This window comes from Rhinopithecus bieti, unplaced genomic scaffold (genome assembly GCF_001698545.2).
Source record: "Rhinopithecus bieti isolate Rb0 unplaced genomic scaffold, ASM169854v2 scaffold_37914, whole genome shotgun sequence".
Taxonomy (NCBI): Eukaryota; Metazoa; Chordata; class Mammalia; order Primates; family Cercopithecidae; genus Rhinopithecus; species Rhinopithecus bieti.
The window spans coordinates 1,162,473-1,188,724 of record NW_016816274.1 but is presented as its reverse complement, the minus strand read 5'-3'; the positions used below and the strand labels follow the sequence as shown (position 1 = coordinate 1,188,724).

General features: G+C 41.1%; 1 protein-coding gene and 1 long non-coding RNA gene across 2 annotated transcripts in view; one reads left to right on the top strand and one right to left on the bottom strand.

Annotated features, from left to right (window-relative positions):
* LOC108516968 (uncharacterized) overlaps positions 1 to 22,916 on the bottom strand; it is a 47,777-nt gene extending 24,861 nt beyond the window's left edge. The window contains exons 1-2 of the long non-coding RNA XR_001881963.1: positions 22,872 to 22,916; positions 19,642 to 19,760 (exon numbers count right to left, since the gene is read on the bottom strand). This is a non-coding gene — a long non-coding RNA (uncharacterized LOC108516968). The remainder of the gene's footprint in view (positions 1 to 19,641; positions 19,761 to 22,871) is intronic.
* Positions 1 to 26,252, top strand: part of NCKAP5 (NCK associated protein 5) — an 830,344-nt gene that overhangs the window by 762,860 nt on the left and 41,232 nt on the right. Inside the window, exons 12-15 of the mRNA XM_017854739.1 lie at positions 4,381 to 4,563; positions 8,896 to 12,668; positions 13,370 to 13,547; positions 20,385 to 20,463. Coding sequence (XP_017710228.1) covers positions 4,381 to 4,563; positions 8,896 to 12,668; positions 13,370 to 13,547; positions 20,385 to 20,463 — 4,213 coding nt within the window. The remainder of the gene's footprint in view (positions 1 to 4,380; positions 4,564 to 8,895; positions 12,669 to 13,369; positions 13,548 to 20,384; positions 20,464 to 26,252) is intronic.

Here is a 26,252-nt window from a genome sequence, read left to right as displayed (position 1 = left end):
TATAAATATATATTTATATATAAATGTTTTATATGTGTGTATGTGTATATATGTATGTATATGTATGAATACATATATATATAAACATTTTAATAATAGCAGCAAAACCCATGTAAAAGTCCCTAAGCATTAGCATTTGTCAGGGGCTGTTCAGTCGTCACAATGATCCCATATGGTAGCTACTCTCATTATCTCCATTTACAAAGAAAGAAACTGAGTCACAAAGGGGTTCAGTAATTTTCCCAAGCTCAAAGAGCTAGCAAGTGAAAGCTAGAATTTAAACCTCATAAATGGCCTTGGAGTTCCAGTGCTCAACCACAGAGCAGTTATTCACTGGAGTAGATAATCCTATGTGACAATCACATGCTGATGAAGGAAACTGGAGGAAAAAAAGAGCTCACTTTGCAGCCAGGATGTCAGGGATTCTGCATCCCTTATTAAATTCAAACATTGATTTTCCAAAGTGTAAGAAAGTGGGAGAATTTTCTAGTAGAAAGGAGTGGCCGCCTTCTTCTCTTCTTTGCAAGGAATTACCCTGTAACCACCACTACACATACACGTACACAGACACTCTCGCTAATTCACGTGCCTGCCGGCAGGCAGACTCAACCATTCCTTTTGTCTGGCTTAGCACAGCCCATGTCAGACTGTGAGGTACCACAACATGCTGCTGGGGAACCCACACAAGAGACAGACTTCTTTAATAGCTTCTCCTAGAGGCTTGCTACGCAAAGCACTGGTCACAGAATAGCAGCATTGAAGCACCTGGGAACTTGTTAAAAATACTACATACATCTCAGGTCCTACCTCAGAATTACTGATTCAGAATCTGCATTTTAACAAGATCCCTTGGTGATTTAGTTCACATTAAAGTGTGAAAAGCCTATCTTAGAGGACACCTCTCCGCTTAAGCATCCTTGCCCCTGCCTGCTCCCACATGACATTCACAGGCCTTCTCCACCTCCCTCAAGCATCTGCCATCATATCAGGGCATCTCAGCTGGGTGCAGTGGCTCACACCTGTATCCCAGCACTTTGAGTGGTCACCCACCTTATTTGGGGGTTCGAGACTAGCCTGACCAACATGGAGAAACCCTGCCTCTACTAAAAATACAAAATTAGCCAGGCATGGTGGCTCATGCCTGTAATGCCAGCTACTTGGGAGGCTGAGGCAGGAGAATCACTTGAACCTGGGAGGCAAGGCAGAGGTTGTGGTGAGCTGAGATCATGCCATTGCACTCCAGCCTGGGCAAAAAGAGTGAAACTCCATCTAAGAAAAAGAAAAAAAGCAGGGCATCTCAAGTTCAAGGCCAAGGGAGAAGCAGCAATTCCTTCTCACCCCAGCCCATCTTCTGAGTCCTAGTTTCCTGTCATCTTACGCAACATCTATACAGGAGGTGTACACATGGGCACGGGTGGGCAAGGCTGCTTATTCATTAAAAGAGACCTGGAAATTGAGTTGTAAAAATAGGTATAATTTTAATACATGTAGTAGGAAGAACAGGCCGGAAGAACAGAGAGAATTGCATGCAAGCCTCCCTCAATACATTGGGAGAAGGCAGAACATAAACTGTAACCAAAAGCCAGGCAGAGTGCAGAAAGGCAATTGGAGTTTGGATCTGGACAGCCTGGTGGGACAGCAGACACAGTCTCTCTCTCTCTCTCTCTCTGTCTCTCTCTCTCTCTCTCTCTCTCTCTCTCTCTCTCCTCTCTCTCTCTCTGTCTCTCTCTTCTCTCTCTCTCTCTCTCTCTTTCTCTCTTTCTCTCTTTCTCTCTCTCTCTCTCTCTCCTGTCTTTCTCTCCTCTCTCTCTCTCCCCTGTCTCTCTCTCCTCACTCTCTCTCTCCCTTCCTCCCTCCCCCGTCGTCCCTTCCTTCTCTCTCTCTCTCTCTCTCTCCTCTCTCTCTCTCTCTCTCTGTCCTCTCTCTCTCTCTGTCTCGTACACACGTCTGTCAGAGCAGGGGCAGCCCTAAATGCCAGCCACCACGCTGCTTACTTAAACAACAAAATATGAGAGGACAGAATGGAGAAAACAGAAAGCACACAGTAGAAGTGGAGCCTGATGAGCTCTTTCTGAAAGTTTGTTCGGTGCACATTCCAGGTGCCGACCGTGGCTGAGGCTGAAATGGCAGTTGCTGCTCTGCAGCACAACCACTGTTTGTAGGCATCTGTGGAGATACAGATATGAACTCCCCTGAACTAAGTTAAATCCGGCAATAAGCAAGGTCATAAATCAACAGATATTGCTGAAAGCCTGGTTTTAAGACAAGTTTCTCCTTTCAATGATGTTTAGAGCCAAATTTCAGGGGGAAGAAGTAGGATAGTAAAATGTCTTGGCATTTTTAGATCACTTAAAGAGATTGTTATGCAGCAAAAATGAAGTATTGATAGTAAGGCAGATGCCTAATACTGAAAATCTAATGTTATTAAGCATTATAGATATTGATTAGAGAGTAAATTAAACATGCCCTATATACTGATGTAGGAGTTTAATATTTACCGCAAGTACCGTAGGATCATCATTACCTTCCTTCCGCAAGCTGGCGTTTAGTCACCGTCAGTTGGAATTGCATTTGGAGAACAGTGATAAGTACTCAGGTACTGAAAGGCACCCACAAAGTGTCAATAAATTGTATAAGTAAGAGGCTTTGCCACCCTGCAAGTGACACAAAGACAGATGGCTTCCCATCAAAGAGTTTCTGAGACAAAGCTTTATATAAATAGGAGACTGGAATTAGACGGTAATAGAGAGATTCTGTTCTCAGTGGTTGGGATGTAAATTAATTTAGCCTGTCCAGTTTGTAGAGCTTCATCTGTTACACAAGGGGCCTATAATGTGGCTGTCAAGATGTACTTGGAGGTTTACAACTTTATTTGTCACTCTTGCCTTATGCAGAACCTCTAGAATTCTAACAGCCTGAACCTTCCACTAAGAACTCAGATCTATTTGATGTTAGGGTTATTGCCATGTGGATAGCCAAATGGTAACCAGGACTGGATATGAAAAAGCACTATTATATTTACAGTGGAGGCTCATGATACCCGAGTTTGGCGTTTGCTGTGCATGGCTTCCTGTAAGGTAGTGCAGATAGGCAGTGGGCATCTGGTTGTTGACTTAGAATGATGCCATCAGAACCAGAGGAAACCGTAGAAGAAATCTCAGCGAGCAGCACCCTCTATAAAGAGGATATTGAAGACCATGGAAGTTAGAAGTCTTCCTTGCTCAAGAGTGCATGCTTAGTGGCTAGCCCGGGATCCAGACCACTAGACTCACAGCTAGTTTGCATGCTCTTGAACCCTGTAGTCAAAGATGTGACTCTATCTTCGTCCTTTTGTAGCATTCAAATCATGTTTTGATACTGATTTGATATTCTCACCAGTATGGCTAGATAAAATAAGAACACCCTTGTGGTACTTTTGCCTAATAATGATGGCAGCTTGTAATAATTGAGCACCTGCTATAGGCCAGATGCTGTGATGTGCTTCACAACTAGACCCTCATTTAGTCCTTGCAATAACCCTATAAGATAAGCAATAGTATCATTATTTTTTTCTATTTATTTATTTTTTTAAGCTTTCTATTTTTTTTATTATACTTTATGTTCTAGGGTACATGTGAACAATGTGCAGGTTTGTTACATATGTATACATGTGCCATGTTGCTGTGCTGCACCCATTAACTTGTCATTTACGTTAGGTATATCTCCTAATGCTATCCCTCCCCCCTCCATACCAGAATCTCTGGGACACATTTAAAGCAGTGTGCAGAGGGAAATTTATAGCACTAAATGCCCACAAGAGAAAGCAGGAAAGATCTAAAATTGGCACCCTAACATCACGATTTTCTTTTAAGAAAAAAAGAGAGTAAATGGTTTCCCCATAGCCACACAATGAGAGGCAGAGCCAGGATTGGAGCCTATAATTTGACTGCAAAGTCTGCCCCTAACTATCATACCGTACTATACAGACAATCTGTAGTTTAGGGTAGTTCAACGAGATTTTTTAACTTTGTGATGGAGCCAAATTCAGTAGACACTGTACTGTGAGCACCCATACAACCATTCTGATGTTCATTTTCAGCACAGTATTCAATAAATTACATGAGATATTTAACAGTTTATTATAAAATATGCTTTATGTTAGATGACTTTGCCCAATGGTAGGCTAATGTAAATGTAGGCTGGGCTGAGCTATGATATTCTGTGGGTTAGGTGTATTGAGTACATTTTCAGCTGATTTTCCACTTACCGTGGGTTTATCAGGATGTACTCCTGCCATGAGTTGAGGAGCATCTGTATTCCCACCTACCTCACCATAAGGTTGTATTGATATTTACTCTCCTCTGAGCAAAGCCCTTGCTCAGAGCTGTCCTGCTTTTTCAGGAACACCAACTAAATACAAAATCAGCCTTGAAATGCCCTGGCTTGGGGGCTGTCATCCCTGGTCATCTCTGTCCTCGAAACAGCTACAGCAGCAGCAGTGAACTGTCTCTTTCAAGCACCTGCAGCGAGTACTCCAGTGGCTCCTCCTATACGTTGCACGATGGGAAGAACCTCAGGAAAAGGGTAAGGCCTCCTTTTAAGCACTCTGGCATCAGACTGAACCAGAAAAGAATCCTCTTCTGGTGGGATTTGGTCATGGAGGTGAAGGGCAGGTGGCAGGGGTAAGAAGGAAGCCACCATTTGCGGAGCACCTGCTCATGTATTATATTGACCTCCTTTCATCAGTGCCATAGCCTCGTAAAACACTATTTGACTATAAATTGGAGGGCAGCATGGTGAGATGACAGAGATCACAACTTCGGTGTAGGTAGGCATATTTCTACTTATATACATGCCAAGAGTTCCTTTACCAGGATTTTTAATAATTACTACTACTAGAATGACTCCCATCTGCACAGTGGGCTTGCAGAGCTGGAGATTCCTTCGTGCTCTGAGTAGACTTCTTTGTACACTGATGTAAGGGAAATATTTGAAATAGCTGTTTTATCCATTCCCTAATGTTGGAGAAAAGGAAAGAGCACACAAGAATTGAAACCCTGTATCAGAGTGTTTGGAGGTCATTTTTCTACCATTTGTATACATTTAGTTCATGGTTTTAGCAGTGTAGAAACCAAGAAAATCCAGAACTCCCAGGAGATATTGATGAGGGAGTAGCTTTGTCATCCTCTGAACAAGAACTCAGAAGATTTCATGTTTGCATTTAGGGCTTATTCCCTTGTACTCAGACTTCTAATGCAAAGTACAGAGCCTGCTGCATTATCAAAATTGCCCCCTCTAAGGAGTTGTTAGGTGCTCTGAATAATGACTGCTCAGAGCCTGGTTCGGAACAGACTGGAAAGATGGTCAGGGATGTTTCCTTGCTTTGTGAATATCGCTGGCTCCCAGAGCTCCTAGCTCTGTTCTTTTCACGTTCACACCTCTTTTTCTCTCTGCCTCTCAAAGGCTTTTCACTTTCTTTTATTTTTTGGCTGAAATTCTTCCAATTACAGTAGCTTTTGATGTTCTAAGGCAATCTCTCCCCTGAATGAGGAAAAATAAGGTTCTTAAGGCACTTCATGGACAGTCAGGTGGCTCTTTTCTGGATCCTTAATAGGGCTCTGCCATGGTCATGGAGTACCAGGACACCAGGACATCTCACAGTGGACAGTCTTGTTTCTCAGGGACCCAACAAGCCAGACCCAGATTCATGAAGACATTTGAAATGTGGATTACTTAAGAAAGTTCTGCAGTTTCTTGCTTTGTGCTGGATACTCATGTAGTATTAACTTACGTAATAAACATGTATCATATTAATTTGAATTTGTGTAGTAACTTACATAACAATTAACATATGATTGCGCTTTTTGAGCTCACAACTATGTTTTTTAAAATACTTGTGTAGAAACAGAAAGGAAGCCTGCATGAAATGCACTAGCCTGCCCTACAGAGGAATCTGGCTCTAGTTGATGAGAAATTACCGTGTGTAGCACGGCCTTTTAAGGACTTCAGAAGCATTAGATCATGTAATGCTCCCAGTCGCCTACTAAGTAGGCTCTCATATTCTCCCCATTTCACAGAAGATGACACTGAGGTGTGAAGAAGTTAAGTAACTGGCCCAAGATGCCATAGGCAGTACATGGCAGAGCCAGGCTCCAGAAGGCTCCAGAAGGCTCCAGAACCCACATTCTTAATGCTCTTTTATACTGGCCTTGTTGAATCAGCCTGAAATGTGGTGCGGTTGCTTCAGTGATTGAGATTGGTTTGCTCCCATTGAGACCAAGACGCCCTTTAGAAAAAAAAAAGTGTATAATTCTTGTCCAGTCGAGAAATGGAAGAGGACTGTGGACATTACAGGCCTGAACCTCAGCAATAGCATCTTTTAGTCAGCCACACTGCTTCCCAAGAGCAACTGTCTTCCAACTTTCGCAGCAAAGGATGGATCTGCCTGTGGGAAGTGCCAGCTCCTCCCCACCGTCACTCCCACAGGGCATCCATGTGTCTCTCACCCCCAAGCTTCAAGATTGGCCTAGGCTTTTCTCCAGCTATTAAATACTATAACCTCCTGTGGAGGACTGAAGGAGGAATGTGGCTGATCTCACCAGGCAGACAGCCTGGGCCCTAGGAGGTCTGCAGCCGCTGGCTCTGGGGCAAGTCGCAGTGCAGCACTGGGCAGGCTCCAGAATGGCGGAAAGGAGGCAAGGCAGAGGCTGAGCATGTCTTCTTGGGGGGCAAACACATCCACATTTTTCAAGCTCTTGTGGGGTACTTTGGCCTGGCTTCTCTTATTTATTGTCAACATGACTATCAGGATCATGGAAATTCTTAGAAACTCACACTGTGGCAACTGCTTTCTGGTGGATCTAGAATATCCAGATTCACTAATGGGATTTCTTCTGATTTCTAAAGGAGTTTGTAATGGTGCAGAGAAGAGGAAGTGGGGCAGCATCACCAAATAGCATCTACTGCCAGCAACTTCTGATGGTGGAGAGTTTCCTAAAGAAAATTATGATTTGATTTAAAACAAATAAATGTGTGCATTGTTGATAGCAAGAGTAATTTTCATGAAAATGCCTTAGATGTAAGCAAATGTTTACAGTGTACTAAGAAGCCTGACTTCAAATGGAAGTTTCTGACCTTTTTTTCAACCTCTGCACATAAGGTGGGCAGGGAGGAGACTGATGTAGCCAAAACTGGTATAGAGTGCATTTCTGAAACCCAGAGCCTTGTCTTGAAGCTCTTTACCATTAAACAAAAAGCCCTTTTTTTTTTTTTTTTTTTTTTTGAAATGGAGTCTCACCCTGTCGCCCGGGAAGGAGTGCAATGGTGCAATGTCAGCTCACTGCAACCTCCACCTCCCAGGTTCAAGCAATTCTCCTGCCTCAGCCTCCCGAGTAGCTGCGATTACAGGCACCTGCCAACACGCCCAGCTAATTCTTGTATTTTTAATAGAGATGGGGTTTCACCATGTTGGTCAGGCTGGTCTCGAACTCCTGACCTCGTGATCCACCTGCCTCAGTCTCCCAAAGTGCTGGGATTACAGGCATGAGCCACTATGCCCAGCCCAAATAGCCTTCTTAAGAAGTCGCTAGGTCAGTCCCCTAAACTCTGCAAGTACCATTTAAGAAATAGTGTAGGGTAACCTGTGATCTCTATTGTGACACTGACTAAGGTAAAGGGGAGAAGAGGGGCCAAGCTTGACTTTAGTAGTATAGCATCAATTAGGACTGCAGGCTCTGGGGCCAGACTGCCTGGGTTCACGTCCCCTCATGGCCACTTTTGAACTGAGTCGAAATTGACAATGCTGTAGAAAGAGCCCGAGAATCCAGAGTTCAAACCTTTGCTCCAGCTCTTTCTGTGTGATCTCCAACAGCCCCAACAATGAATCTCAGTTGCCTGTTCTGAAGATGGAGTGAAAGCACTCTGTAAATGGCTGGTATACAGCAGAGGCTCAGTAAATGTTAGCTTTCTTTTTTTTCCCCCCTTCCATTTCTTATTAGCAAAACTATGGAAAAAATATGAATATGTAGAGTACAGTCTTTTCTCTATGTCATTTCCCATACATTTTTCCAAAGCTGAGGCTGGCATTTGGGAAGGGTAATGGGCAAGGAATTGACCTTTCTAAATTTGGTAGGTGAATAATTACTATCAGGTTCTAACAACGAATGCCCAGCTGCTGTGTGTGTGTGTGTGTGTGTGTGTGTGTGTATGTGTGTGGTAACTTAAGAAAGTTTTCACAGATATCTGTTGCCTACCAAATAAAGTCATGAAGTCACAGAACTATCAAATGTGAGCGTAAAGATATGAACCAACTTACTTTTCCAGCTTTACCCGCTGCACCTATCATAGACACTCTACAATAAGGTCATGTCATTTTCTAGTCATTCCCCCAATGTACCTTGAATGTACTTTCTGACTTAGGTCTTTGCCCATCCCATTTCTTCCACCTGGAAGTTATTTCCCCCACTTTTAACCTAAGGCAAACCTGTCTTTCAAGAGCTAGGTAAACTTAAAAGAAAAAAATATGTACCTTTCTTTCATGCCTTTCTCCAAATAGACCTGTCTGTGGCCTCCCTCCTCTGAATCTCCAGAGTACCCACAAGATTTGCACTTCTCATTTTCTCCCTTGACATACAGTGAGCTGTGGCTCTCCTCTCCCCTGCTGGGATTTCTGCTCCATGAAGACAGGGCCTTTACTTTCTGTTTCTTTAGATCACTGTGCTGCTTAGCACAAGACCTGGCAAAATCAATATTTGCTGCATAGTTTGTGAATACATTAATTAGCTAATTAATGTAGGCATTTGTATGTGAATACTTATCAACCACTAGTGCAAATTAAGTCCCATGATGGACTTTTCCTTTTATATATGTGTGATCTATATGGTTTAATCATTTCTGATGTCTACTTTTCTTTCCTAGCAATCATCACAAAACTGGGATAAAAGGCTAAGTATTGATTCTTCGCTCCCAAGTGGCTTTGCTAGTCCTACAAATGAACTACCTCCAACTCGTATCAAGGAAAGCCACATTTTGGAAGGGCTAAGAAAGCTACAGAAGCGAAAAGTGTTACTTGAACCCCCATCAGTGATAACCAAATGGGGTTATAAAGATTGCATGAACTCGAATGAAGGAATATATTCTCCAGGAATTAAAAGTAGCAGCCTCAAGGAGTATCCCCCCTGCAAAACAGCTGACCTGGGGAGCCCCTGCAAGGAGCCCCACAAGACATTTGTTTATGATCTAGATTCCCACGATGATGCGGACGATGACTCCTCCACCTTCGCATTGCTCCAAGCAGTTCCAAACCAGAGCTACAGGCCGCATGGCAGTAAACTAACCCACAGTGTTTCTGACAGTCTGTTTGGCTGGGAAAGAAATAGAAAACACTTTCTGGAAGGCACGTCCTCAGTTTATCCCAGGGAAAGGCCTGAAAAGCTGACAAGTTGCTCCAGCAGCTGTCCCTTGGAGAGGAAGCTGTGCCCAAGTGTGCAGACGCCTCAGGTACAGAGGGAGAGGGGCCCACACGGCCAAGGCCATGGCTGCGTGGCTCTCAACCTCCAGCTTTCAGACACTGATGACAACGAAACACTCGATGAGCTGCACATAGAGAGCGGTGATGAGAAAAGTCCTTCAGACGCGTCACTAGCTGCCGACACCGAGAAGTCCGTGGAGAACCTGGATATTCTTGTGGGGTTTGGAAAATCTCTATGTGGGTCTCCTGATGAGGAAGAAGAACAAGTGCCCATCCCTTCAGAGACTAGGCCAAAGACGTTTAGTTTCATTAAGCAACAAAGAGTTGTAAAAAGGACTTCTTCAGAAGAATGTGTTACCGTGATATTTGATGCGGAAGATGGAGAGCCCATTGAATTCAGCTCTCACCAGACTGGAGTTGTCACTGTTACCAGAAAGGAAATTTCCATCAATTCAGCTCCTACTGGACCCAAGGCAGAACATACTGAACTTTTACCTCAGGGAATTACTTGTTTACAGCCAGAAGCTGCTGCAAGAGACTCTACTTTCTTTAAAAGGTCTGAAGAGGACACGGAAAAAAACATTCCAAAAGATAATGTAGATAATGTTCCTAGGGTGTCCACTGAATCTTTCAGCTCCAGGACAGTGACACAAAATCCTCAGCAGCAAAAGCTGGTCAAGCCAACACACACTCTCTCATACCAGAGTAATTCCAGGTCTTCAGCGCCCATGGGCATCTATCAAAAGCAAAATCTGACAAAAATACCTGCCAGGGGCAAGTCTTCACCTCAGAAATCAAAACTAATGGAGCCGGAAGCCTCCACACTACTCCCTTCATCTGGCCTGGTGACTCTTGAAAAATCACCGGCCTCAGTTCCTGGGAAACTCTCACGATTCATGAAGACTGACAGCTCAGGACCCCTCTTTGAATTACGACCAGATCTGCACATTCCAAAACATCCCACCCAACTTCCGCACAGCTCCAGATTGCCCAGCAGGAGGGACTGGGTCCACTGCCCCAAGAGTCAGACTCCAGGGTCACGGTCAAGGCCTGCCATTGAGTCTAGTGACAGCGGAGAGCCCCCCACGAGGGATGAACACTGTGGCTCTGGGCCGGAGGCAGGGACGAAATCCCCTTCCCCTCCGCCCCCTCCAGGCAGGTCCGTCTCCCTGCTGGCCAGGCCCAGCTATGACTATTCACCAGCACCTTCATCCACCAGGTCTGAAACCAGGGTCCTCAGTGAAACAGCAAGGACCCCATTCAAATCCCCTCTGTTGAAAGGAATCTCTGCTCCGGTTATTTCGTCTAATCAGGTCGTGACAGAAGTGCAGAGGAAGAAACCTTCTGTGGCCTTCAAAAAGCCTGTCTTCACTTACCCTACGCCCTCCCCAGAAGCAGTCATTCAAACCCGGTGCCCTGCTCATGCCCCCTCCAGCTCCTTCACCATAATGGCTCTGGGGCCTCCAAAGGTCTCTCCGAAGAGAGGTGCCCTGAAAACCTCTCCTCGCCAAACACTTGGGACCCCACAAATGGACACAGGATTACAGACTCCTAGGATTTCTCCTTCAACCCATGAACCACTGGAAATGACGTCCTCCAAAAGTGTATCTCCAGGGAGAAAAGGACAGTTGAATGATAGCGCCTCCACACCCCCCAAGCCTTCCTTCTTAGGGGCAAACGAGTCACCATCATCTCAGGTCAGTAGTCCCTCTTTGTCCCCATCACCCTCCAAAAGCCATCACAGCCCTCATGGTTGTCAAAATGCTCATGAGAAAGGACTGAAAACTCGCCTTCCGGTGGGACTCAAAGTGCTCATGAAGTCTCCCCAGCTGCTCAGGAAAAGTTCCACCGTGCCAGGGAAACATGAAAAAGACAGTTTAAATGAAGCCTCCAAAAGTTCCGTGGCTGTGAACAAGTCTAAGCCAGAGGACTCCAAGACTCCAGCAAGCATGGAGATCACAGCAGGTGAAAGAAATGTGACCATACCGGATTCACAAGCCCAGGACAGTTTAGCTGAGGGGCTTCCCCCGGAAACAGCACTACAAGAGTCATTGGAAAGTAGCATCCCTGGGAGTGATGGAAGGGACGGGGTAGATAATAGATCCATGAAAAGATCCCTTTCCTCCAGCAAACCACACCTAAAACCAGCTCTGGGCATGAATGGCGCCAAAGCCCGCAGCCAGAGCTTCAGTGCGCACTCAGGAGACAAGCCTTCCACACCCCCCATGGAAGGGCCAGGCAAAGTCCGAACTCAGATCATTACCAATACTGCTGAGAGAGGCAATTCTCTTACCCGGCAGAACTCTTCCATGGAAAGCTCTCCCAACAAGGCCCCTTCTGTTCCCATGTTGGAGAGTCTCCCTAGTGCTGGGAGGCCCTTGGGGCACCCCTCCTCCAGGCAGGGCTCCCTGGGGAGCTCAGGCAGCTCCAGCAGTCAGCATGGGAGCCCAAGCAAGTTGCTTCTGAGGGTCCCTCCAAAGTCTGAGGGACTCCTCATCCCACCTGGGAAGGAAAACCAGCAGGCCTTCACCCAGGGAGAGTGCCCCAGTGTGGCTATACTTGCGGAACCAAGCAGTGACCGCCACAGGTGCCCACCCACCCCAACAGAGTGCCCTGAAGTCCTGCAGAGCCCAGGGAGGACTCAGCATCCAAGCACTTTTGAAACAAGCAGTACATCCAAACTAGAAACTTCTGGAAGGCATCCAGATGCCTCTGCAACTGCGACTGATGCTGTGAGTTCAGAAGCCCCCCTCTCACCCACAATCGAAGAAAAGGTCATGTTGTGCATTCAGGAAAATGTGGAAAAGGGCCAAGTGCAAACAAAGCCCACCTCTGTAGAAGCAAAGCAGAAGCCTGGGCCTTCTTTTACCAGCTGGTTTGGTTTTCGGAAGAGTAGACTTCCAGCTCTGAGTAGCAGGAAAATGGACGTCTCCAAAACCAAAGTAGAAAAGAAAGATGCAAAAGTCTTGGGGTTTGGAAACAGACAACTAAAATCGGAAAGAAAAAAAGAGAAAAAGAAGCCTGAACTACAGTGTGAGACAGAAAATGAGCTTCTCAAGGACACCAAGTCAGCAGATAATCCAGATGGCGGTTTACAAAGCAAAAATAATCGGAAAACACCACAAGACATTTACAACCAACTGAAGTTTGAACCAAGGAATAGACACAGCCCTGTTACATGTTCAACAAAAGACACCTTCATGACGGAACTCTTGAACAGGTAACTCACTGGAAAAGCAGGTAGCAATGTAGAGGGGTCCCTCCACCACCTTAAAAAGAGTTGTTTGCTTTCTGTGCATTAAAGGCCAGTCAAGCATGTTTTTCATACGAGCAGGAATGAATAGTAGCAGTCTTATACGTTAGCCAGAATTTAAACAATGAAATAAAAGTTAGCAATAAAATGATAATTTAGTCCGTGTTACTTTGTTAACCAAACCAATGGTCTTTGAAATTAAAGAATGGTAAGTTTTATCAGGGTTGATAGAAATTCCATCTACACTAGGAACTATGAATGTACCCAGATGGCATGAAATGGAAGAAAATTACACGTACGTTTTAAAGCATGCCGATTTCATTGGCTATACCTAGCAAACATATACTTGGAAACTTTCCAGAAATAATGATGTTTCTTGCCACTCTTAAGCTAAAATGTATTTAGGAATCACTCTTCAGTGGTTTTATTTTGCCCCTCTCCACAGTAATCATAAAAATAAAAAATACATTATGATATTGTCACATCTAAATTGACACGCTACTAGAGTATTTGAAGATTTGATCAAGGCCTGTGAGACACACTTATCCCTCAAAGGTTTAAAGACGAGCTAGAAAGAGATTACTTTAAATATTAAAAAGATTGGGAAAAGGAGAGTGATTGAAGAAGGAGCAAGGTCACTCATCAGAGGAATCACTTTCTACCTGCAGAGTTGATAAGAAAGCAGCTCCACAGACAGAAAGTGGATCAAGTAATGCTTCCTGCAGGAATGTGTTAAAGGGCAGTTCTCAGGGCTCCTGTCTCACCGGCAGCTCTATCAGCACTCAAGGAAACCACAAGAAAAACATGAAAGGCAAAGCCGATATGGAAGTACCAAAAGGCTCCCTGGTAAGTGCTCCTCCATCCTGGTATCAAGTGCTACAATCTGAGATGTTCTGGCTGGGGTCTTTCTACCGTTTGCTAATGCAAGTGTATGGGTAAGAGATTGCAGTTGGGGGAAAGAAAAGGTCAGTGAAAAAGGATTTGTAAAAGAGAGAGAAATACTGGTGACAACTGCAGCAGAGAGCTGGCAGCTGGACCTCGAGTGGGTCTGGCTCTCAGGAAATGCTGCTTTTCCCAGCTGTTTTCAAAACGATGAGTATAATCGCGGTGAGTCCAGGCAAATGATGCTACCGGTATCATCTTCAAATTACACCATTGGGCTGGAAATTTGTTTTGATGATTATTTCTAACATCACCAGCAACCAAAAAGGAACGAACGTGATTTTAAAAATAAAAATGCTAAACAATTTAAGAGACTATTGCCTATTTTGATGATTTAAGTGTTATGTTTTATGAAAGTTGTATGAACCAATTCATGCAACTTAGAAGCTGTGAAAACTAAGAAATCTTTTTTGGAACTGGGCTCCCTATCGTTTAGCCTATTATGGGATCCAGAATGCAGGGAGTAGACTTCTTTTTAAAAATTAAAAAATAAATGGAGCATTTTGTATTTTCCTGGAGTGTACTAGTTTCAGTTAATATTTTGTTTTAAAATTACCTTAAATTGCACTTACTCTCCTTACATTCTTTATGTACTTGTGAAAATAATTTGATAATATTCATTGTTCCTTTTGGTAAGTTCCAGAGCACTTAAACACACAAAAAAATTCTCTTTACGGAATTACTATATCCATATCTTTTTGTACTCTAATAAAGAGGTTATCAAAATATAATACATACTACCATTTTCTGAGGAAGAGCTTTCAGTATTTCCCTGCATTATTTTTTGGAGTCGTTCAAGAGTAGAGGAGATTTTAAAGTGACCATGGCTGACATTATTAACTATTAATTATTAGCTATAACTATTTGTTGATGTTTAGATTTCCTTCAAGTTTCACATACTTTAATTTGAGATAAGTGGTTGTTTAAATTTTTTTACTCAAATAGCTCTTGACTCTACAGAGCCGTAAGGTCTTTTTGACAGACTCTCCAAAATTGTATGCAGATTATGTTCGTTGCAGAAGTTTGTTTTTTTGTTGCTGTTGTTTGTTTTTTTGTTTTCTTTCCCCTATCCCATTTCTGCTCTTGGTTTCCATGGTATCATCCCTTCTTTGAAAACAGATGTCCCCTGCATTATAAAACCACAAATTATAAGCATATCTAAGGCTGCCCTTGTAGTGTCACTGAAAGCAAGGGGAGAGAATGAACATGTGAAAATGTGCAATATGCTGGAAATTCAATCCAGCTGATGGAAAACTTTGATAGCCTGGCAGAGCCCCTTATCAGAGGCACTCGATTTAACTATGCTCCATTTAGTATGGTCCTGACAGCTTAGGGTACATCTTCACTGTACAGAAGTACCAAAAAAACAAAAAGACTTTGTGTTTGGCTTTCACGATTTCATTTTTATTTTCTTGTTACTTCCTAATGCTAAAGTTATTTGCCATGCTTTTCCTCTCTCATCTGCAGTGTTTCACAGGGTGCTCTGGTCTTTCCAGAATACCTGCAAGAAACACTCTTATTATTTTGTGTGAAGTACAAAGATTCCCTAACGACCCCACATATACATAATCAATAGGGATATGATAATTTTTCTAGTTAGTTGAAAGACAGATTAGTCATGCTGAGAAGCTTTTCCATACAGAGAAATGTCATTAACCTGGATAGTTGACTAGCTAGTCATTTTTTAAAATGTAGAATGCAGTGCGTTTTGTTTCATCTCCATCATGATCAGCATGGATTGGACTGAAATTACTAATTTCAGAGAGGACATTGCTATAGACTCCTTTGGGACTAGTACAGAAATAGGAGTGAAAACTCATTTATTATATGTTATCAGCCTATATAGGAAGGAGATTAGATGCAAAAGGAGACGTATTTTAACACCACAGCCCATTTATGTGAATATCTATGAACCTTTTAAAATTCAGAGTTGAAGGGAATTTCCCCCCACTAGGGCTCAAGGTAAATTCACTGTCCGCTTATTTTAAAGTGTGTTGCAAAGAATTTTTTCATAGCAGTTATTTGGGATGAAAACAATGTCTATATGCAATGCATTACGTATCACACTTTTTTTCTGACATAAAACCACTGTTTAAAACCTTATGATATACTATACCACCGTCTTTTGTTCTTTACAAACTAAGATTATATATAGTTATGAGAGTCCTAAGGCATTTTTAGTATTCTAATATATAATAATAACAATAGAAAGATTATTTTCATACATATAACAAATCCACATGTGTAGCAAACCTCCACTTAGTTCACTAGTAACTTCATATTCATTTTTAGTATTGCTGGAAACGTTCTAAAATATGTTTAAAAGTCCTATTAATGTTTGGCTGAATTAAATTTTTTTCTTATTTCAGTCCCTTAATTAGAAGCTTATATCCCCATTTCTGCCATCATTTATAGACCACTTAGCTCTAATTTTTGTGTAATTTAGACAAGGGCTGTGTTACTTGGTACTTTTACTTAAATTATATAAAATCATTATAAAATAAGGAAAAGGCATCTCCTAGAAAGGCTGCTTTGGTATTAAGTTAATAAGTCAAAAAGAGGTACACTAAGCTTGCGACATGTTTTAAGTTCTTCCTTCCTGTGGATTTAGATAATTTTCTGAAATGAAAAGTCTCAAAGAAAGACAGCTCTAGGCTCTAGTTAACGATCACTGGGCAAAAATAAAAATCATTAACAAAATTAATGAGATCATATACCTTCATCATGAACCATTTTAATATGACCATTTTAGTATGGGTATTTTAATTTAAATTATGGGTATTCTCTTCACCCAGTGTCACATAGTCTTAAAAAAAAAGTCTGCTAATAAAAAAGCATCAAATACTATCCCATTAAAATGGTACCATGGTGATAAAATGGCAGAAAATAGTACAATAATTACACAAATTGTTATCATCTTATTAAGTTCTGTGAAATGTTATAATTTTAACATCCTTAATTGAACAATTCTGTTCTAAATGGTATTTTGATGCTAATAAGAAGCATGCATATTTTGCCCTCCGCCTGCAAAGTTTTCTAAATGAGTAACTTTTCCAAAGGTTATGCCTTCCAGGAGTTTTCCCTCCCAGGATTATTTCCTGTCTCACTTAGATTCATTATGTTCTTTTCCTTTTCAAATGAGCTTTGACATCAAAATGTTGGTTTCTTGGGAAGCCATTAGTGTTAGGGTGATTCAGGGAAGAAATATGTATAGAACTCCAAATGAAGGATGTTCTCAAAACTGGGTTTAATTATGAAATTAGATCAATGGTGAATTATTTTCTCCCCTTTTCCACTTGTGTCTCTTACAAGCACATTTCTTCCCGCCCTTCCTAGGAACAGGAAGCTCAATTTAACTTCCTAGGAACAAGAAGCTCAATAAAATAGAAGTGCAGTGATATTTAATTGTTGCCTGTTATAGACTGGTGTTTGGAGTCGTTCCTGAGACTAGAACTGCAGAGCCCCAAAAGATGGTCAGGAGTTAGAGATGAATCATTAGAAGACACCCAAAGCACTGACAACTAACTTAAACCAAAAGCAAACCATAGTTGTTGCTTGTGAGTCACCTTCTACTTTTTACCAAATGGGACATAACTGACATGGACTTGTTACTATTCCTGGGATGGCAGCAATGACTGGGACATTTCTGTATTTCTAACCACCAGTCTTTTCTGACCCAAACACTTGCCAGACTTCTTGGTTTTGGGGCCACTCTCCCATTCTTTGCAGTGCTTTCCCGCATGGATACTGTCCCACTTGTACCTATTTTTGGCAAATTCTTGACCTGGCAGCCCTCTTACTCCCAGGAAAGCTCCCACAACTTCCCACCAACATCCAGCTCCTATGGGATCAAGAATGAAAATTAATTTAAATTTCATCCTATGAAAAATATAATCAGCAAGGGGAATCTGCTGCCAAAATAAATTATGCCCCTCATTTCCATAGGCAAATGGATTTTTTTTAATTACTCACCACTTTGCATTGAACTCTATTTGTATGGATAATTAGAACTGACAAGTATGTCACTCTAAAGCACTCCCCCACTTTCCATTTGCTTGCTGCTTCTTCATCCATTCCCTTCAAGTTCGCAGTTTCCCCCCATGAGTCATCTGCCCCTCATGGGTCATCCAGTCCAGGAGAGCTGAGAGAGCCAGTGGACTCATTCACCATCTCAGTTCCTCTCATAAGTCCCCAGAGGCCACATTTAGCATTTGCCATTAAGCACATAAAGCCCTGGAAAGGCTCTGGCAAGGAGCTGACAGGTAGGACTGTGCAGTAGCTTTTGTTTTCTTTCTTAAATACGATAATTAGAGAAAGGAGGTGAAGAAGGGGCATAGAAGGGGTAGGGAATAGTAGGGAAGGGAAACAGAGAATTACACACACACACACACACACACACACACACGAAAAATGTTTACTACTCTTAAAATATAGTTTATGGGTACTTGGAATATTGCCTTCATATCTAACTAGTAGACATTAACAAAGAGTAGTTCTTTGGAAGGTCTGGAAAGGACAGCTGTAACTGGACAGGGCACTCTGAAAAATTGAATTACAGCAATGAATAAGAATCAGGAGTGCTTGTTCTATAACTGAAATTCTGTATGACTTTGAATAGATTATTAACCCTCTCTGAACCTCCTTTTTCTTTATCTTTAAGATGAAAACTTTGTTCTAATTATTTGATTCTTTCATTTAGAATTTCACAGGCTGGCAGAGATGATGATTTACTCACAGTCCAACAGGTTTTGAGGGCACCCCTGCAAGTTTAAAATGTATAAATTTAGAAAAACCCGAAGGAAATACTATTTTACATTAACAGGTGGGGGAAATATGGGACATACTGCCTTAAGAGCTGATATGAAACTGAAAATATGATTTCCTTGTTGTTTCTATAAAGTAGGATAAAAGGCTCCCAGTGGATTATTAATGGAAACTAAGGTGTTTGGGGGCCTTTGGGTCACCTTGTCACAAACAGATCCCTGAGCAGAGAGAACCTTGGAAGGCAAATAAGTAGTGCTTTGGTCTTTCTCATACTCACAGTACGTTTCCTCTCTGCCATCTGTAAATATCTACTGCTAGAACATGGTCAGTTAATGAAGCCCTTTTTTCCTGCCTTCTTTCATTCTCTGACTTTCTTCCTGTGGAGTTGCTAACCAACAGGGAAATGCCCACAGATTAGACAGCTGAAGGGGAAAGAAAGTGATGAAGCATGGCCTCTTGATACTGAACCCTTAACGATCTCTCCTTGCCAGGGTTGAGCTAGCCGTCTACGTACTCTCTTGAGTTTGCCATCTCTGGCTATCAGCATGGTACAGATTAAGCACCAATTACATTCTAATATTGAAACTGCAGTCATAAAATGTAAATAATTTGTCTTATTCCATTAAGTATGAAAATAGGAGGCAAAAGTAGATCCAGCTCAAGGTCAGTACTCAGCCATACAACTTTTACATTGAGAGTATAAAATAATAATTTCTTGGCATTCGACTCAAGCCCTGTAGCAAATCCATTGACAACCGCTGATGTAAGTGCCTAAGCAGAACACCCATTGCATTGCACATTATTATCATGGGCTGCCTGGAATGTATTTTAAAAGAGCTATGTAGGGACCATTCCCTCCAGAATCCTAAGTTGTCTTGTACTGAGTCCAAGTCTACACAGGCATATTCAAGTGGAAATTTGAGAATACCAAAGGTCCCCCTAGTAAACACAAATCTGGAGTCAGGTTTGCTGTTTAAATCCCAGTGCCACCACTTTTGACAATCACCTTCTCTGCTGCTTTGGGATGGGTCTTCATCTCTTAAAATAAAGCTAACCACAGCACCTGCTTCATGACACTGTTGTAAGGATTTTGAGATCTTACGTGCAAACAGCACCTGCCCAGTATGTAAGTGTTCACTGTTGTTTGTGGTTGGTATTGCTGATAATGCTGTTACTTCTGCTACTGGATTGGGAAGCAGGGGGCCTGGGCTTTCATGCCAGTGTTGTCACTTACTTCATTCATGCCAACTTTAAAGAGACCTCAGGATTCTCATCTGTAAAATACTGGGACTTCTTTAAATTCTGTGTAGAGTTCCATCTGATGCTGCCCAATCAAGCGCCTGGGCCTTCCAACTGAAATATAAGAGGGAATGGTTTTGGCTGAAAAAAAACAATCTAGATAAACGACTCACTGCTCTAGTTCACTGATCATACATACATCATTGTCATCTCCTTTCATTATGGAAAGAATGAAAAAAAAAATCATCTTCTTAGTTACATTCCAGGAAAGAGCCAGGAGATCTAAGTATATTTAAAGTATGTATTTTCATTCCTATTGAAATAACTGGTAGTGGAAGTCACTGACTCTAGAGGAATTATACCTCCTTAGACTTTAATTTTTCCTAACAGCCGTGTGTTACTGATTTTATTAATTATTAAAAAGCAAAGCTGTTATCTCTAAAATTTTGTGTAGAATTAGATACCCTGTAAATTCTCTCCTTCAGAAATGAGGTTATATGTCTGAAAATAAGCTCTTATGATTAAAACTTGCAATAAAGGCAAATGATGGAATGTGGAATAGTGGAACAAAAAAATATATGTTATATGTATACGTACATACTCGCACATGTATATACATGCAAACATTCACGCCTATGCCCAAATATTTGTTATAGAATGTATCATTACTCTGAGGATTGCAAAAGGATCTTTTTAATAAAACAAATAAGAACTTGCATCATTTTCTTCTTCCTGCAGGTAAAACAGGCAAATGAAAACTTGCAAGAGGATGAAGATGATGCAGTTGCAGATTCTGCATTTCAGAGCCACATCATAGGTAAAAATTCACATATTTATATGTCTTTTACTGAGACTTATTCTAAATGTATCCTTCTTTCAGATACAGTACATTCCTAGAGACCATGTCCCTCTATCAAGACTGAGTCTTAACTATTCACACATGGTTGCCATTATCTCCTTAGACTTTGGACATTACCATAAAATAAATGGGTCAAAGCAGCACCTATGAGGAAAACATGGGTGTTTGCAAAAGAATGCAAAGCAAACTAATGGGAAGTATTTGTCAATATGAAATGAAAGTGATACTGAGTAATCCAGTTTCTATAATTGTCTCAAGAACACCTAGTGGTTAGAAGTGTGGGTAGTGGTTTTCTTAATTGAAATATTTGATAAATTGAATGTTTTACACATAGTAGCAAATATAGAATAAGAAAATATGGTTTGCCAAAACTCTCAACTCACTTTTTACATCATTTCTGTGAAAACGCAGAATATAGATAGTCCTGTCTCTGAAATAAGTTCAGCTTGTCAGCCACGTCTTAAAATTGTGCATAACCTTGAAGGAACTCAAGTTCCCAGCACACAGGAACTTTGCTGACCTCTTTTCAGCAGCTGGGAGGTAACCAGTGATGGAGGAGTTGCCTGTGACTACCATCCTTGTCAAGAGATAGAAGAAGTGACACCTTTAGCTGCTCCAGGCCACCCTGGACACTTGAAGGATTGGTTGTTCCTCAGGCTCCAAATATAGCCATGAATGTGAGTGTGCTGATTATTTAGCTTGACACAAGACATGGAGGCATCATGGAATCATTTCTGCAAGTCACATTTGGGTGTAGGAGATAGTACTGAATACCGTGTTCCAGGATATGATGGCCCCACAGATCCCCAGTGTCTAGTATAATCAGCATCCATTTCTCCTCTCCTTTCACCTGGAACATCTTTAGCTGCCCACTCTCAGTCTCCCACTACTCGGTGCCATGTTGGCACACTTTGTGGCTGGTTTCTAGCGTACTCAGCAGTCTTGTGCAAACGATAATTTATAGTTTGTCTGAGAGAGTTGTTGTACCCCCATGGCTTAATGAGACTGGCATGCCATTATTATTCTTTTCATTCGTAATTGTGAACACAAAAATCTTAACAAACAGCTGAAAGAATAGTCTGAATAAGATTATTATTCCAAAAGGACATCCTTTATTATAGTTGTCAATGTAAAATGCTTAAATTGGTATCTGTTCTGCCTAGTTAGCTAATATTCGAGTTAAATATTGTTTAACAGCCTTCAAACATGACATTGTGCAAAGCCCTGCTGAGTCATCATTTTTCCATAACGAGGTGTTCTTGGGCCTATGAAATAATATATATAAAGTCACAAGCTGAATTTTTCCTAAGAGAGCTACAGGAATCTCTTAAAATATTTTTTAATAGGTAGCAATTCTTTGTATCTGTGCTGCTTGATGTAATAGCCACTAGCCACATGTTGGCTGTTTCAATTTAAATTAATGAAGCAAGATAAAATTAAAAATTTACTTCATCAAAAATGCTAGCCACATTGTGAATGTTCAGCGGCCCTGTATTCTGTATAGTCACGTGTCGCTTGGTGACAGGAATATGTCTTGAGAAATGTGTCATTTGGCAATTTCAATGTTGTGCGAATGTCAAAGAGTGTACTTACACAAACCTACGTGGTATAGCCTACTACACACCTAGGCTGTGTGATATAGCCTGTTGGTCCTAGGCTACGAGCCTGTACAGCATGTTACTGTACTGAATATTGCAGGCAATTATAACACAATGGTAAGTATTTGTCTGTCTACCCACAGCTAAACATAGAAAAGGTAAGGTTAAAACAATGCTAGTATCGGCTGGACACAGTGGCTCATGCCTGTAATTCCAGCATTCTGGGAGGCCAAGGCAGGTGGATCACGAGGTCAGGAGATCGAGACCATCCTGGCTAACACAGTGAAACCCCATATCTACTAAAAATACAAAAAAAAAAAAAATTAGCTGGGCGTGATGGCGGGTGCCTGTAGTCCCAGTTACTTGGGAGGCTGAGGCAGGAGAATGGCATGAACCCAGAAGGCAGAGCTTGCAGTGAGCCAAAATCGTGCCACTACACTCTAGCCTGGGCAACAGAGTGAGACTCCGTCTAAAACAATAAAAAATAAAAAAATTCACATCAAAGATAAATAGCAATGTACCTGTATAGGGCACTTATAGAAATGGAAGTTGCTCTGGGTAGGTCAGTTAGTGAGTGGTGAGTGAATGGAGGGCCCAGGACATCACCTTACACTGCTGTAGACTTCCTAAACACTGTACACTTAGGCTACACTAAATTTATTGAAAAAAAAATTCTTCAATAATAAATTAACTTTAGCTTCCCATCACTTTTTTACTTTATAAACTTTTAAATTATTTTTAACGTTTTGACTCTGTGATAATACTTACCTTAAAACAAACACATTGTACAGCTCCACAAAATATAATATTTCTTTATATCCTTATTCTAGAAGTTTTCTTCTGTTAAAATTTTTTTTCACATTTAAAATTTGTTGTTAAAAATGAAGACACAAACACACATATTATCTAGGCCTCCACAGGGTCAGAATCATCAATATCACTGTCTTCCACCTTCTCCCACTGGAAGATCTTCAGAAGCAGTAACACACATAGTATGGTCATTTACTGTGATAACAATGTCTTCTTCTGGATATCTCCTGAAGGAATAGCCAGAGTCTGTTAACTTTTTTTAATAAATGGAAGGAATACAGTCAAAAATAACAGTAAAAAGTGTACTATAGTAGTAAATACATAAACCAGTAATAGTAGCTTATTATCATTATCAAATATTCTGTACTATACATCATTGTATGTGCTAGATTTTTCCATGACTGGCAGCACATAGGTTTTTATATACCAGCATCACCACAAACACATAAGTAATGGGTTACACTATGACATTACAATCGTTGAACTATGACGTCACTAGGCAATAGGAATTTTTCAGCTTCATTATAATCTTAAGGGATCACTATCATGTATGCAGTTCATCATTGGGCAACACATCATCTTGTGGTACATGACTATGTTCTATATCATAAATAAATCACATATGTTCCTTCATCACACAAACATATGTGTTCTATATGAATGTTTCCTTCATCAGTGTTCTGTTGGATAGTGCTGCGTTAGATTACTCTAATGGAAGTACATTTGAACCATGTTTTTGATAGATAATTGACTTGATGTTCAGATCATTGCAGATGTATCTCTTTAAAGTGGTAGAGAATCATATGAATAAGCTACTGGTGGCCACAAGTAAACAACAACAAAAAAGCCTGACAAGTCATTACATAAATAATAAAGTTAATCATCTTATAGAATTAAAAGACTGGAGGAAGGCAAACATGAAAGAGGTGTGTAGCAGGTCAACAATGTCATTGAAAGCCCTTTATATACAGGTACCTTTTTCGACCACATATTTGTATTGTAACAAGAACTCAGGAAAACTTTTGTCCATAGTTAAGAAGAACTCTTCGGATCTATAAGTTTGGGGCACTCGATACTGGTTTGAGCAAATTTGGGTTGGAGAAGAAAGGACAGGATCAAGCCTACTTCAGTGAACTGCACAAGAATCATTGCCAGGGGAAAAAAGAGTTGTTTTGTGGTAGAACCCTGCTTTTGAAAAGTAGCCTGCATAAAGGCTAAGAATTTAGACAAAGCTATGTTAAGCCAAATAGAGTAGCCAGTATTGGCTCATCGTATCTATTTACTTGGCCATGATTACCCTGCTAGCTTTTTGTCCTCATGCTTGTGGCCTCTGGTTGCAAATTGACTCCCACCACTCTAGTCATTTACCTTTAAGACAAAAGTATAAGGAAGACTAAAACTTCACTACAGTTCCCCCATAGACTCCATCTTATGGATCATTGATGAGAAATGAATCATACAGCCAATCCTAGCTGCAAAGGATGCTGGGAAAGTTAGCATGTTGCTTTCCAGCCTCTATTGCATGAAATAGCAGGGAAAAGAGAGCTGAGCATGTCTCCTAGGCTAGCCAGTCAATAGGCTCTCCACAGACCTTCTAAAAAGTCCCTCCATTTCAAGACTGAATGAGACTCAACAAAGTCAAGTGGTTGTTTATCTTAATTCCACAAGAATGGCCAAGAATATATGTATTTTGTACCCTGATAATACCATTGTTCTTCATGTTGTCTAACCTAAGTGTTGTCACATATTCTTGCAATATTTTGTAACCATAGTATATTTCCAATAGCAGCAACTGTGCAAATCTAAATGTGTTGTTCTTCTAACCAATACTAACTAATGTCTTTGACAGAGAACAATCAGGAAAGTTGTAAATTTGAATGTTTGCATTTCTGTGGTTAAGGGTAATCACATTAGTTTAATCCAAATGTTATGAGTTGATTACAAGAGAAGACATGTTAACTTGGCCAGATGCAGTAACTGATCTCTGTAATGCCAGCACTTCGCGAGGTTGAGGCAGCAGAATTGCTTGAACTCAGGAGTTCAAGACCAGCTTGAGCAACATAGTGAGATCCCATCTATACTAAAATTTTTTTAAAAATTAGTCAGGCATGGGGGCATGTGTCTATAGTCCCAGCTACTCTGGAGGCTGAGGCAGGAGAATTGTTGAGCCTCAGAGGTCAAAGGTGCAGTAAGCCATTATCACGCCACTGCACTCCAGCCCAGGTGACAAAGCAAGACCCTGCCTCAAAAAAAAGAAAAAAAAAAAAAGATAATAACTAAACCTGCTCGATATTGAAATTCAAGATTCATGCTTAAGTAAAATAAAGCAACTACATTTTTTTCTTTAAAATTGCCCTCATAAATGTCAGACTAAACAAAGCAAATGGCTAGCCTAGCCTAATCGAAATATTAACAACAGTGATCACAAATGCTGTATTTCTAATCATTCTTTCCTGCTATCTAACTATAATGCCTTTACCCTATGTGTTATACTAATTGTCTACTGCAGTTAACAATTAGTAGGAATTCAAATGCCATTCCTTGTCTTGTATTGAAAACATCAGCCAGTTATAATAAAAATTAATTCCCTAGGAGGAAACGGGCTTTGTAAAATCTTATAAAGAGGAGAAAATGTCCTTTGAGGAATTTGGGGGAGAATATTATTGAAGCAGAACCCAATAACATTCACACAAAAAATTGAATCCTATTGGGATTGTATGGTAGGTGTTCATGAAGTGAAAGATACATGTTATTTACCACCAACTTAAAAGAGTTGAAAAGAATAATCTTCCCAGTAGTCTAAAGGGCATAGGCCACAGTGCCCCCTGGTTGAATGAGGTCTATTTACCCTCCCCCATTGTCTGGATGTACTCCTAGCCTCTTTTGCAGGAGCCAGAAGGGTTCCTACTACCAGAGTGTAGCATGACAGAGGACGTGATCTTACCCTGATGCTCTGACTTTCCTTGGATAGCTCTGTGAAGTTGCCTGTGAGGTGCTCTTTTCCCTACTCCAGAAACTGAGATTGCCTCCAAAGCATCCTGCCACCCCAATCTATTGTCCTTCCTCCATTCTTCCCCAGATGGGCTCTCCTGTCTGCAGCTAATGTATCATGCAGAGGGACAATAGGTGCTCAGTAAATACCTTTGAGTAACTTAACACCATAAATCAGTATATTTCCATTTTTCCAAGGTGTTTCATTTCTTTGTTCCTTATCCTCTCCTAGACTTTAGCTAGCTAATGTGATAAACTAACTCACATCTGTGTAGTAACGGATTATACAGGTACCTTTTTCGGCCACATGTTTGTATTGTAACAAGAACTCAGGAAAAGTTTTATTCA